Source organism: Apostichopus japonicus, chromosome 13, assembly GCF_037975245.1.
Source record: "Apostichopus japonicus isolate 1M-3 chromosome 13, ASM3797524v1, whole genome shotgun sequence".
In the NCBI taxonomy this organism is placed as follows: Eukaryota; Metazoa; Echinodermata; class Holothuroidea; order Aspidochirotida; family Stichopodidae; genus Apostichopus; species Apostichopus japonicus.
The window spans coordinates 18,501,413-18,514,841 of record NC_092573.1 but is presented as its reverse complement, the minus strand read 5'-3'; the positions used below and the strand labels follow the sequence as shown (position 1 = coordinate 18,514,841).

General features: G+C 38.8%; 1 protein-coding gene across 1 annotated transcript in view; it reads left to right on the top strand.

Annotated features, from left to right (window-relative positions):
* The window catches only part of LOC139978464 (uncharacterized), a 179,363-nt gene that overhangs the window by 125,207 nt on the left and 40,727 nt on the right, over positions 1–13,429 (top strand). The window contains exon 22 of the mRNA XM_071988719.1: positions 4,385–5,700. Coding sequence (XP_071844820.1) covers positions 4,385–5,700 — 1,316 coding nt within the window. The remainder of the gene's footprint in view (positions 1–4,384; positions 5,701–13,429) is intronic.

Sequence of the window (13,429 nt, the reverse complement as noted above, 5' to 3'; positions counted from 1 at the left end):
TAGCATTTAGTCATATATGTGATACTGCATGGTTAAATTATTCTCTGCGTTGAATTTGTTTCTCGTTCTGCTTGGTGTACCAAATGAGGTGGAGTTTAGAGTGGGAATCCAGGCAGGGGGACAAGGTGTGTAGGGAGGGGGGAGGGGGCTGGTAGATGTGTAGCTGTGCTTAAAGCTAAAATTCTATTGTTGGCATGTCTTCACCCCAGTTTTGGTGGATTGGGAGGAGGAGGCAGGTTTTATGTGGTGGGGTATATCTTTATTAAGGAGATGAGTTCTACACTGGCTATTCTGTAGCTGTGCTTATACAGTAGATACCACCAGTTTGGTTGGGTGTGGTTTTGATGTGGTGTACAGCAGGGTGGCATGTGGTGGGATTTATATTAAGTAGTTGAGTTCTGTCTGATACTTGATCTTAATGCAGGTTCTAGCACCCATGCAGTAACTTTCATCGACTTGTCCGAAGACGAGATCTGCACTGACTTCTCAACAGTTTGTGATTGTTGTATATAATCCCAATGATATATTACTAATAATATATTATAATATACAATGATATATTACTGACCCAACTGTTAAGTATTCGTTTCTTTGCTTTTAAGTTTGTCTTATATACTGTACTATCTTTACCTCATAAAAATCCCCCCTGTCCCCTCTCCCATCTTATGGCATAAAAATTTAATCCATCTTTATTGCTTCTCGTTGAAATCTTTGGCTGTAAATTATCTGTTGCATTGGCTAGTTTATACGTTGACGAGGGGTTTCCCGCGGGTGCGAGCACGAGAAGGCTGACATCCCCGTCGCACGGCCTCCGGAACTATTTCCAACTGTCCCTTCTCACAAACGGTTATTCCTAGATGTCATAGACAGAGGTGGGGAGACGAAGACGAAATGTGCATCACTTGTCTCCTAGCAACCAATCGGGAGCCTACCATCTTCATAGAAATATAATTCACGCATCATTGATTACTTTAGTAAACAGTAGCCCACATCCTTCTTTCACATGTTAATATTTTTTAACCACTGTGTATATATACATGATTGCAGACAGGTTTATTGATGCCTATTGATCGCAGCAGCATCGGAAACGATCCCAGTCTTTAGTTCGTAAGGAGTCAGGTTCATGGTCTGTGGCTGGGAGGTGCTTGCATGGTGGTGTATTGTATGTTTTTTTGATCCTCCTGCAAGCAGGAACTCGCAAAGCAGCCTCATTGGCTTATCAAAGCCGCAAGCTGACCAAAGTCAGTCTCTTACATTCATATTTAACGTCCATGATTATGAATTGTCAATTGTCAACAATTCTGTAACTGGAGGACATACATTAATCTTGGAGTGACTCGAACTCGGGACCTTATGATTGAAAGGCACCGGTGTTAACCACGGTGTGAGAAGTACTCAAGATCCATGTGATCACTTTCTAACATTCTCATGTATTTAAAATTCCATAATAAGAGGCAAAATCACACTTTTCAAGTGATTTTTTTCTTTAAAACAGGGTCATTGGCATATATGTCATCCTTTCCCCTCTTAATAAATTTGAATTGTGTGGGTTCAAAGGTTGTACTGATCGCAACGACAATTCGGGGCATCGTCAATCAGATTAGAATGGGTTCCTAAATGATGTTATGTTAAAAGATACAGAGTATAGTCAATATCAATTTTATTTTTTTATTTCAGCAAATCATTTTGGATAATATTATCATTTATATGTTCCAGTGGTTTTGGATGACCCCCTTGAAATTGACACTTTTGGCTTTTACATATTCATTTACATATTCTAATCATAAGGTCCCCGGTTCAAGTCCCACCAAGATTAATGTATGTCGTCCAGTTACAGAGCTGTTGATAATTGACAATTCATGATCATGGACATTAAATATGAATCTAAGAGACTGACTTTGGTCAGCTTGCAGCTTTGATAAGCCAATGAGGCTTCTTCGCAAGTTCCTGCTTGCAGGAGGATCTAAAATACATTCATACATACATACATACAAGCACATATTCACATCTAGGTGAATGGGATATATGGAAGGTTAAACAACAAAAGAAATCAAACATGATCATTCATCATCCTATGTGGTTATGTTCAGGACCTTAAGAGACACTAATGTAATAGTCACTAATTGCTTGATAAATATTGGCACTGAATGCTCCCCTCTGTCTTGCTCTCTCTCCACCTCTCTCTCTCACGGTCTAACAATTGGTAGCTGGAGGGGTCTGGAAATTTATTAACTTGCCAAACCTGTAAAGGGTTTAATCAAAGTCCAGATATTCCTAGCTTTTTGAAAACCAAAAGAACAAATTGAAGACGTAGAGACCGTGAAATTGGTTAGCCAGATGTGGGCGACGGATCTTACCGAGGCACGGGCTGTCAAAGTGATTGATTAGAAATGCAAGTGATGTGAAAGAGAGGTGACGATTTCATCACCTTTGATGGGAAATGTCCGAAGCCCCCGAAGATGTTTGCTGTGAATTTAGGAGTCTTACCTTTTCCCTCTGGCTGGTCATTATTATAGCAAAGGTTTAGGGCAACCAGGTAGATTTTAAAATGTCATGTGGTTGGATAATTTATAAGAGCTGGAAGAATGAGTGAAAGGTTGGGTCCTTTCCAGGATATTACTCATGGCTAACTGGTTTCAAACTTGGGAGTAAATTACAAAAATAAAAAATAAAAACTTTTATTAATGAAAAATTTTCAGCTACATACAATAAGGGCTAATCTCATGTTATGGATGTTATGCTCATGGTTTTGAACATGAAAATCCTGTAATTTAGTTGTATCCATATTCTCATACATGTAATATTGTGAAGCAGTTAGTGAATGTTGCCATGGGAACAAACATTTATGTTAAATTGTAAAACATGCCCTTCATGGTAGACTAGTTATCAGATTAGCTGAGATTAATTGCTTCTAGCTGTTCATTAATAGATATAACTCATTGGTTGGTTTCCGATTTAGACACCACCCAGGGTATTAAGGTAAACCCTGTATCCTTTAGATAGAAAGTCACTGTGAGATGGGGTAGACATTATTGTCCCCCTAAATTTGCATGCTAAGAGTTTTCAAAAGTATCCGAGTCACTGTATCATAAAGATTAGCTGCAGCAGCTGCAAGATCCCCTGCAGCGAGGCTGAAACAATATCAACAACTCTCTGCAGTTCGGCAGTGCCTATGCAGTATACAGTAGTACTGTGTGAAACTGCAGAGCAGATCTGTATGCCGTATTGGCAGTCTGGCTGTAGGAGGCTGCAGCCCTGTAGTGTTTTATACACTGTTATACACATGGGTGCCTAAAAAATCTTCACTTAGAGAATTAAATATCTGAGAGAAGAACAAGTGCTTTGGGTTTGCAGTTAAATGCTCTTAACATGAGTTTACTATTGAATATTAACATGCATACTTGAGATTATCAGACTTAATTTGCATAAGATAGTTAATCTGAGACAAAAGAGTAATATCTTATAATTACAAGGTGTTACCAAAAGTATGAATGTCAGGAAGGCATGTTCGTTTAACTTCCTTCATATTGATCAAACAATATCCCAGCATAACAGTGACAGAAAGGAAGAACACAGTGTTACCACACACAGTGGGAATCTGTGTGAAGAGCATATTAGTTACACATCCTGGTAGTACAAAAAGTAATCTCACAACACAGTGTAACCACACACAGTGGGAATTTCTGTGAAGAGCATATTTGTAGTACATCCTCGTAGTACTTAACGAAAAGAAATCCCCGAATAACACAGTAAAACCACATACAATGGGAATCTGTGTGAAGAGCATATTAGTTACACATCCTGGTAGTACAAAAAGTAATCTCACAACACAATGAAACCACACACAGCGGGAATTTGTGTGAAGAGAATATTTGTTACTCATCCTCTTAGTAAAGAAGTCACACAATAACCCTGTTAACTCACACAATTGGAATGTGTGTGAACACTATACTTACGTATCTTCATAATAAGCAAGAAATCACATGATTACACTGTTACCACACAATGGGAATGTGTGTGGAGAGCATATTTGGCACAGATGAGCAGTGGGCATTACATTTGAACTTATTATTCTTTCTAAAACAAAATATTATGCAGCCTGGGTGGGATCCTGACTTAAGTGCTATCACTGTTTCTGACAAGAAATTCAAGATCGATAATTGTATATAATTATTTTTCATGTCTGGTTTTATAGAAGGTAGAACAATATATGTATACTTTCATGATTGTCATTTGCATAATTAATGTGATATGTCTTGCAGGGAATGTTTCCTTTCTTTTAAAAACTGTAAAAGATCCTGTCCTGGGTCATGTTGTTTTATTGTGATTCGTCAACCAATATCATGTTTTCAACCTCAACTTTGCCTCTTTTTTTTCCCCTCAGAGGCTGGTTACCGAAGTTGAGGACGTTGACCCATATGCCAAACCACGCATCAACTTTCGTAGACGGGCGACCGCGTCTCCCAAGGGCAGGGAGTCGGATGCGGAGGAAAGTCCCGGGGAAGGGAAGAAGGAGGCGGCAGTCAGCAGCACAGCCGTGACACACCTCTCTCAGATGTGCGATAACTTGGCGGACTATCTCAACGAGAACGCTGCTGCGACCGAGGATGAAGACATAGAGGTCGAGACGGAGCTAGAGACAGAAGTGGAAACAGAGTTGGACGAAGAGGCGGAGGGAGATGGGGAGGGGGATACAGAAGATCAGGAGGTTACTTCAGACCATCTGGGATCTGGAGAAAGTATGGACGAAGGAGAACCATCTCCGAAAGGTCAACGACGAGATGCTAGGAAATTGTTAAATAGTCAGTCTTGTCCTGGTTCCCCTCGGGCGAGGCTGGAAGGTGACCACCACGGTGACGATTTGAGTTCACCGATAGGGAGTGGCCAAGAGGATAAACAATCCAAAACGGGGGATCTGAGCGACGACGTTATTAACCCGTTATCTAACGGAAGTTCGGAGAGTTTTGGGGGAGGAAGCAACGAAAATTCACAGGACAGCGAATACGGGCACTTGAAAGCGTCAAGAGACGGCAGCGATGGACAATGTCTGCCGCAAGCAAGTGAAGACGAGGAGGATAAGACATTAACGTGCTCGCCAAGGTTACCTAAGAGCTCCGACAGTGAGTCTGACAGGACAGTACTCCATCCCAGGGAGAGAATACCCTCACCCAATGCAACCGAAACCTATCCTCTTCAAGAACAACATTCTAGTGAACTCAGCGTACGGGATGACCGTTTTAATGAAGAGACGAGAAACCGGAGAAACGACCTCAACGAGAATGAAAGAGATGGAACCGCTCCACTTCAGACATCATCCGAACGATCTGCTCCGAGACGAGAAGAGACAATTTTTTCAAATCATTCAAACAGCAGTAAGGAAAGGACGAGAAACATTAATATGAATTCTGCCAAATTTGACTCGTCGTCTAAGATTTTAAGCCGATCCCCCCCCACAGAGGGAGAAGAAAGGCAGCACCTGTTGCCCGAGGGCATGAAACCAGATGCACCCGAAGGAACAAGGATAGATAATGCAGGTCGTTGCGAACCACCTCCCTCAACGTCGTCGGAAGAGGAAGAGGAATTACAAATAGAGGATGAGACGACAAACTTGTCATCACTGCCTCCTGATGAGTGCTCTCAGATTTCCGCGGATAATCTTTGCTTAGACGACCGCGGTAATGTAGTTACTTCCTGGAGCAGGTAAGAATGAAGCCCTTTCCTTCAAGGCTTTCTTTTTCTCTCTCTCTCTTCCTTTTTCAGCATCTTCATTTCTTTCTTCTCTTTTTTTCATTTTCATTTTCATTTTTTCACTTTTTTTTTTTTTTTTTTTTTTTTTACTAGCAAATGTAACTTGTCGTATTTGATGCAAACTGTTGGGGAGACTGAAGGGCTACTGAGCCTCGTGACAGAGTTAATGTAGCGTGCGAGAATACGCGTAATGTTAAAAACACGACAGGGATTCATCTAAAGATTAAAACCGACAGATTTTTTGTGCTATCAGCCCCTACTGGTTTTAGACATGTGTCTGAGTGCGTCCCATTTCGTTTGGAAGAGGTGTTATCTACACTAGTTTGTTAGGTTATACATAAAGGTTGGGGATAAAAGATGAACTATAAGGTGAAATGGGGAAGGCCGCATATGCTTCCAGGGTGGCAGCCAGCCCATTCATGCGGGCAAACAGCTGTTCTGACATACGTTTCTGTTTCTTTTGCCAGTCTTTCCTGTAGAAAGACTTGTTTTTAAACCATTGAAATATTTAAATAACTGAATCTTTTGCTTGCAGTTAGTAATAACTGGATGCAGTATTCTGTAAAGACCCAGAGAACTGGGTTTATACTCATAAGCAGAGAATAAAGTTGCCAATGTAAAAGGCAGCACTAGACTGGTTTCTTCAATTTGTTTAAAAGTGGACATGTTGTAGATATAGCTGTTAGTCTGTGTGTTTTCATGGTTCAAACTATTGTCCTAAACATATCACAATACCCAAGTGTGCAACCACCTCCACAGAAATTATCAGAATATATGTAACTACTCATGACACGATTTTCATAGTATTTATGTATCATTCCAACTCCTTTCAATGTTCGTTATGAACACTTGCGGCCCGGATATTAATCCTATCATCGGCTGGGAGTTTCTTCATTTTTCCAGACCTTCCAACTCATAATCGTAAATTTGGGAAACATCATCGGATTCTTCCTTTTTTTCACAATCAAAGCGTTGTCTACCGTCGCTCGTCTCAACGAGTGAACCAGGCTCGGCAAGCACCTCATGTACATTGTCGTAAATCTTGTAGTTTACTGACGTGACTCACATCCCACCACAATATGATATTTCTAGTTAGTAGTTTTGCTTTCGGTCGAGGGGCATCCTTTCAAGAAGCTTTTCAGAAACCTCGACGACATATATTGCGAACCAATCATGGAAGTACTCACAGACAGTAGTAATATCCTGGCCATCCCTGATGGTAAACTGCACAGTAGGTTTGGAGGATGGCTGGCATGTTACCTGTGTATGACCCTGTATAATCTACAGCGTTTTAACTAACTCAGTTTTTATAAACAACAGGCAGGGCCAGTGCCAAGTAGAGCCCAATTATATCACTAGGATGCTCTCTCTGCAGTTTTGATTTTCCTCAGGTATATTATGAAATTCATCATCATAATTCCATGTCCCATATGTTTCCAGGTCCCCCAAATTGACCCTAGTCCCTTGGGCTGTTACCCCCCCCCCCTCCATGACCCTCTTCCCTTTTACATCAAGCCTGTAGACAGGGAGAGGTGACTGTCAGTTATTCAGTTTAATAATTCTTTCATGCCTGGAACTGGTAATCATTTTTTAATCAAAATTATGAATGCATCATTTGCTTAATATCATGTTTTTTTTTCCATTTACACTATCGTGACACTTGATCAAAATTACGAATCATTCATGTAAAGACAAAAACAATTTGTTTTGTCATCGAAATCAACACTTTTCAGAACATTGTCGACACATTAAAGGTAAGGTCTGCTCATGCACTGCCAGTTCATGTCTTCAAGTACTATTCTATTTTTCTTGTTTCAAACAGTTTATTCCGTTACTAACATGTGTCAGTTTCCTAACTGTGTAGAAATGTTTCAAGCCGCATATAAATAAGCCTTTCATCCAAGCGAGGCTGTGAAACCCAGATCTTTAGTAAACATATGTTTCACTATCAAGACCTGTCTCAGCCCAATGGTACAGTCTAAAAACTTCAAATTATTTACAATCCAAATCTTTCTTTGCTGATGTTATAAACGTCGTCGACCATCCCTTCTGTATCTTAAAATATCTTGTTTTGACCTTGGCGTCATCATTACTTCTGTCTGTTAATAAAAAAAAATCTTACCTTTGCAGAATAGTCGATAGATGGACCATATCTCTAATTTGTCCTTATTCTTGGCGAGAGTAATTGCATGCGACCACCGACGGGCAAATTTAGCTTGAGTTATTTTTCTTAATTTCAATAATTTGGTGCTCTAGTTGTCCCTGGAGAGCAACTTATCATAATATTTGTGCCAGGGAATGGAAAGCGCTCTGCCGCTATTGGTATTTAGGGCAGTTTAGAAATATTTGGAGGAAACCCTGAAACTGGTAATTCTTGATCGTGTGCTCCACCTCCAATCATAGTGTACTTTAAAGGTATTATGACTGTAAGCATAACATTGGACTAGATGTGAAAGAGGAGGGAGGGTGTTGATGTATTTCTATTCCTGCTGGAAATCAGGTCTCCATTTTTGTTGTTTATGCAAGTTTTAAGGAGGAGAGATTTAATCTTCTCTCTCTCTCTCTATCTCTCCTTAAGTCATCCAGGGCTTTGTAAAGTGATATGAGGCGGTTCCCATGGTATTAATTACAGACTATCTTTTGCTCGACATAATGAAATGTTTATTTTCATTTCTGATAAACGTCCAGAAGGGTTTAATATATAAATACATTCCAGAGACTTGTCAGTATTGTGATGTTGGGGAAAAGGATATTTTATGTATATACATGTACATTAGATCCCATTGAAAGAAGATATTAACTGCAAAGAAACTTGTCCATCATTGTCTGTTTGCACACACACGGTTGCTTCATTTAAACAGATTACAACAACAAAATGAAGGCAATGAATTTTTAGTGCCCATTTGATATATTTGATTTTAAACTGGGGCTTAGTGACCCTTTTAATACTTTTTTTTTTTTTTTTTATCTTGTTCGGTTACCAGTAATGGTTTGTCTCGCTTTAAAGTTTGCAGCCAATTGTCTATGTCTGAATGGGATGCTTTATGATATGAATACATGCATACTGAACAATATTTTGTAAAATTGACTTAAATCTTCCCAGCAACCTCCCCTTCCACTTCCCCTCCCATCTCCCTTCCACTTAAACCCCCTTCCCCACAGTCCAATCCTCTTTTGGTAAAGGCAGAGTAGTCCTACCCAATCAGAGTATTAAAATGAAAGAAGAGTTTTTCTCCCCCCTAAATTTGACATCACACAGAGTAACTGTATTTCACTTTTTGGTAGAAGAATTGGGCAACGTCAAATTACATTCAATTGCTTGAAAATGACAAAGTTGGAAATGAATGCAGATTTCAATTTTTAACAGGAATGTTCACATTATAATCCATCACTGTATGAAACCTACCTCTGGACTATACTTTATTTCAAAGCTGGACTGGTGTATTATTTTGGTTTGCTTTTTTGTTGTTTATTTTTGTGTGGAATGTATCTTTCATTTGACGCTACAACACCGTATGAGCGTCTCATAAGCTTCCCGTCGTCCCATCAACTAAATTGTGAATTATCCCCGAAGACATTGTTTGTGATGTACGTGCTGTATGGAGTAATGGTAAATAGTTTTGTCTCACTTAAACGTATTCATTAGAAACTGTTATTAACTGCCGGAATTTATGTTCTTAATAGCTTTCAGAAACAGGACTTTTGATTTAAGTGTCAAACGTACAACTTTAATTGTTTGTTGCTACACACGTTTAAACACATCATGACTTGGGAGCATTTCTAAAAATAAGGCACTTGCAAAACGAAAATGCATTTAGAGATCGGGTTATTAATGTTCCTCTTAATAAGAGGTTTTGTATTGTACAGACAAACATAAAACCTGTAATGTCAAGGAACAAATAAATGGTTGCCGAAATAGCCATTAATAAAGCTGGGAAAAGTGCATCCCTTGAACGAATTGTTGCCAAAGTTGTTTTTAACGTCCGTAATTGAAAGGAACGTAAAGAGATAAGTGTGTTCCTACTAACGATCCGTAACAAATTGACACAATGATGGATGGCCGACCAGAATGACGAAACCTTTCAGTCATTGAAGGTTTCATGCAATATGCCAGAAATTGCAAAAATGTTTACTTGTCATCGATGGAACATATTGGTATGATTTATTTAGAAATAGCAGATACACTGAAGGGAAAGGTATGTGGGAAATGAGGGGGGGGGGGAGAGGGATGGTGGAGTTAACCCAGTAGAATTAAAATGTCATTTTAGAATATTTGCACTTGAAAAGTTTGAAAAGTAACATAGTTTTGGGACATACAAAAATCTACCACTCGAATAATATTTGGTGATACCTGCATACAAGAACTTTAAAAATGTTGTGGTTTATTCCATGCCCTAGCACTAATATTAATTAAGGATTAAAACTGAGCAAAAACTTTGACACATTAAATAATTAATGATTGAGAACACTAAAAGTGCTCATAAAATGCTTTCCATGTCACAAAATTGTTGTTGCCTTCTAGTAGAGATTGTTCCATTTTGCCTGTCATAGGTACACAATTATGCGGTGGTTTGCATACATGACTTAATAATGATCAAGTTAACTCGTCAAGTTTATAGATCTCTTCAATATCGCAAACTATCTGGTCAAAACCTTTACCCTCAGTTTGATTTCTTTGTCAATGTTGTTGGGTATAAGTACTCTCATGGTACATACTATATCATGCATGCCAGTATTTTACTGCGGTTTCTTACGATCTGATTTAATTCCACCATGCTTTTGTCTCACTTTGCGGTTTTATTCTACAGCCTGCAGTAAATAATGATCCTGTATCCTGTAATGTTGGCTACATTAAATAACATTAGTTAATAAAATGACTGCTATATAACGTAATGTTCAGCAGTTTTCATGAATGACTTTCTCAATGTCCTTCACGCATCACTAATATGCCCACGATACAAGCAGACTAGAAAGGACCCCAAAATTGTTCATTTTTAGCCCACTTTGTAATGGAGGTGACCTTGTAGGCTAGTTCATATGATCAAAGAGGGTGACATATTCATGGCATATTGCTGACTTTGACAAGTTATTTTTTGTCATGATCACATTGTTTTAATATTATTTAATATTATCATTCAATAATTAACCTGGAAGTTGACTTTAAGATTCAGGGAATGTGTTCTGGATCTGGCTTTTTCGAGACTCCTATTCAAAGCTCTATTGAAAACATAATTGTGAGCTAGACATGAGCCATGCAGGCTTGAACAAAGAGCTGCAAATCAAACTGCAGTCTGATTGCTGGGCTAAGAATTAAATGTATCCTGGTAGCCTGTGTAACTTAGTTGTCAGATAACATAGTGTGTCAGTGTATATTAAGTAAATCATTATTGTGTTATAGCAGGCCTTTACAATAGACAATTAGACGTCATTTTTTAAAACAATAATCTGATCATTATCCTAAATGTAGCGTGAACGACCATTATTTAAAACCAGTCAGGAATGTTATCCCTCATTTTAGCCGGGTGGATTTTGGTGCGGATCTTCAATTATAAAATGGAGCTTTATTGTGACACAGGTATTAATCTTCCATTGATAACAGCCAGTGACACGATAGGATCAAGCTAGGTCATAGTAAGCTTAAAGTAACATTGTGTGACTTAGTGATAAATCATTGGATACTATGCCTTACAGAAAGGACCATGTGTGGGCATTGAGGATCTCTGTGTACCATGACTTAGAAGGACCATGTGTGGGCATTGAGGATCTTTGGATACCATGACTTAGAAGGACCATGTGTGGGCATTGAGGATCTTTGGATACCATGACTTAGAAGGACCATGTGTGGGCATTGAGGATCTTTGGGTACCATGCCTTACAGAAGGACCATGTGTGGGCATTGAGGATCTTTGGATACCATGACTTAGAAGGACCATGTGTGGGCATTGAGGATCTTTGGATACCATGACTTAGAAGGACCATGTGTGGGCATTGAGGATCTTTGGATACCATGACTTAGAAGGACCATGTGTGAGGGGCACTGAGGCAGCCTATTCTACCAGTTTGCTCAAATCTGTGGACTATGATTACCAGATGAAATATGATAGTAATAGGATTGCATGCTGAAATACTGAAACTAAAATCGTTCCGCTAATGTTTCTGTAGGACCTGATGAGTAATCAAGTTGCATATTAGATGTCACATTCTGATCAACCATTTAATGGGATTTAGATCAAGTAAGCGTCTTTTTATGCAAAATCTGCTCATTTTATCCACCAAAATTGCAACAGGAATGATACCACTGCATTAACTTCAATGGATTGTAAGCTGTTTATACTGTATAGGTATAGAGGCTGTACATGGGCTGCACTTAATATCACTGTGTAGTGAGGATGCAGTCCAAAAGTAGGAAATACATCTCCAGGAATCAGTATATAGTGAATGCTGCCATCAGTATATGCCATGGCCGCACGTATACAACATGGAGCTACTTTTATAAAGTAGTTAGTTAAGGCAATTACGGAAATCCGAAGTATTTACTGTCAACGAGGGCCATGGGATGTAAATATCTATAGCTGCAGTGACAGCACTTAGACGAAGTCACTCATCAGGGTAATAGGAATATATTAACGAACCTGATTACATAAATTATTCATTATATGTTAGAGGTAACAAGGTTCAGTCACCTTTCAAGGACCTCGTTGCATCAGTTCCACTAATGACGTAGCTCTCTATTTACCGCTAATAGGGTCGATCATTCTAATGAAATTCAACCTTGTTTACTTTCCACCTGCTAGACACTGAAACCTATTTACAACTAAATTTTTGCTAAAGAAAGTTTTATTTGCAGAAATTTCTAGTGCATAGTTTGTGTTAGTTTAATCAATTGCAATCGTATTTATTTTTTTTGTGGTATCTTCTTAGGTTTGGTACTGTACCACATATCGGTATTAACCAAACTCAAAAGGGATGACTGTAGAGCAAAATTAATTTGACACAAACATTTGTAGACTGTTGCGGTATTATTTTAGATTGCATTTTGGGAGACATGATGTTTAGGATTCAATGATCTTTAGGATCATCCATTAAAGTGGCTGGACTACTGAGTCTAACACACAGACCATTAGTTCAGCTCAATCATCATATGCACTTTGAACACACAATTCGATATAAGGAAACAAAGAGACTATATCTGGCCATTTTATGACGCAAAATATAAATTTGTGAAGGACAAGTGCGTGCTGAATGTCATTCAAAGGTTTATTTTGTACTTAATATAGAACGTGTTGTGGGGGAGTTATTAGAGACTATGAAACAAATGGATTACCATTAGCTTTTAGGCCTGCCTTCAAGGGAGCCATGCTTTTATAAAGCATTCTGAGAAAATCTTCCTTCTAGTGTTGCATATCTTTTAGGTTAGTGGGCCTAACAATTAGGGATGGTCCTCGGTAAAAGATATTGATTGAAAGGAAGTCATCTGCAACGGTGATACAACTTAAAGAAAAATTTCAAATTAATTTACTATTCCATCATCAAAAGTTATGATGTTCTTTGGATTAATTAATACCACCAGAGAATTTTCAAGTCATAACTGTTTGCTCCCAACTCTCCACACAAAAAGTAGGTCAAATCTGTTGACATCTCATCGAAGCCCAACTGCTAAGTACTTCTAAATTTCCTTGGC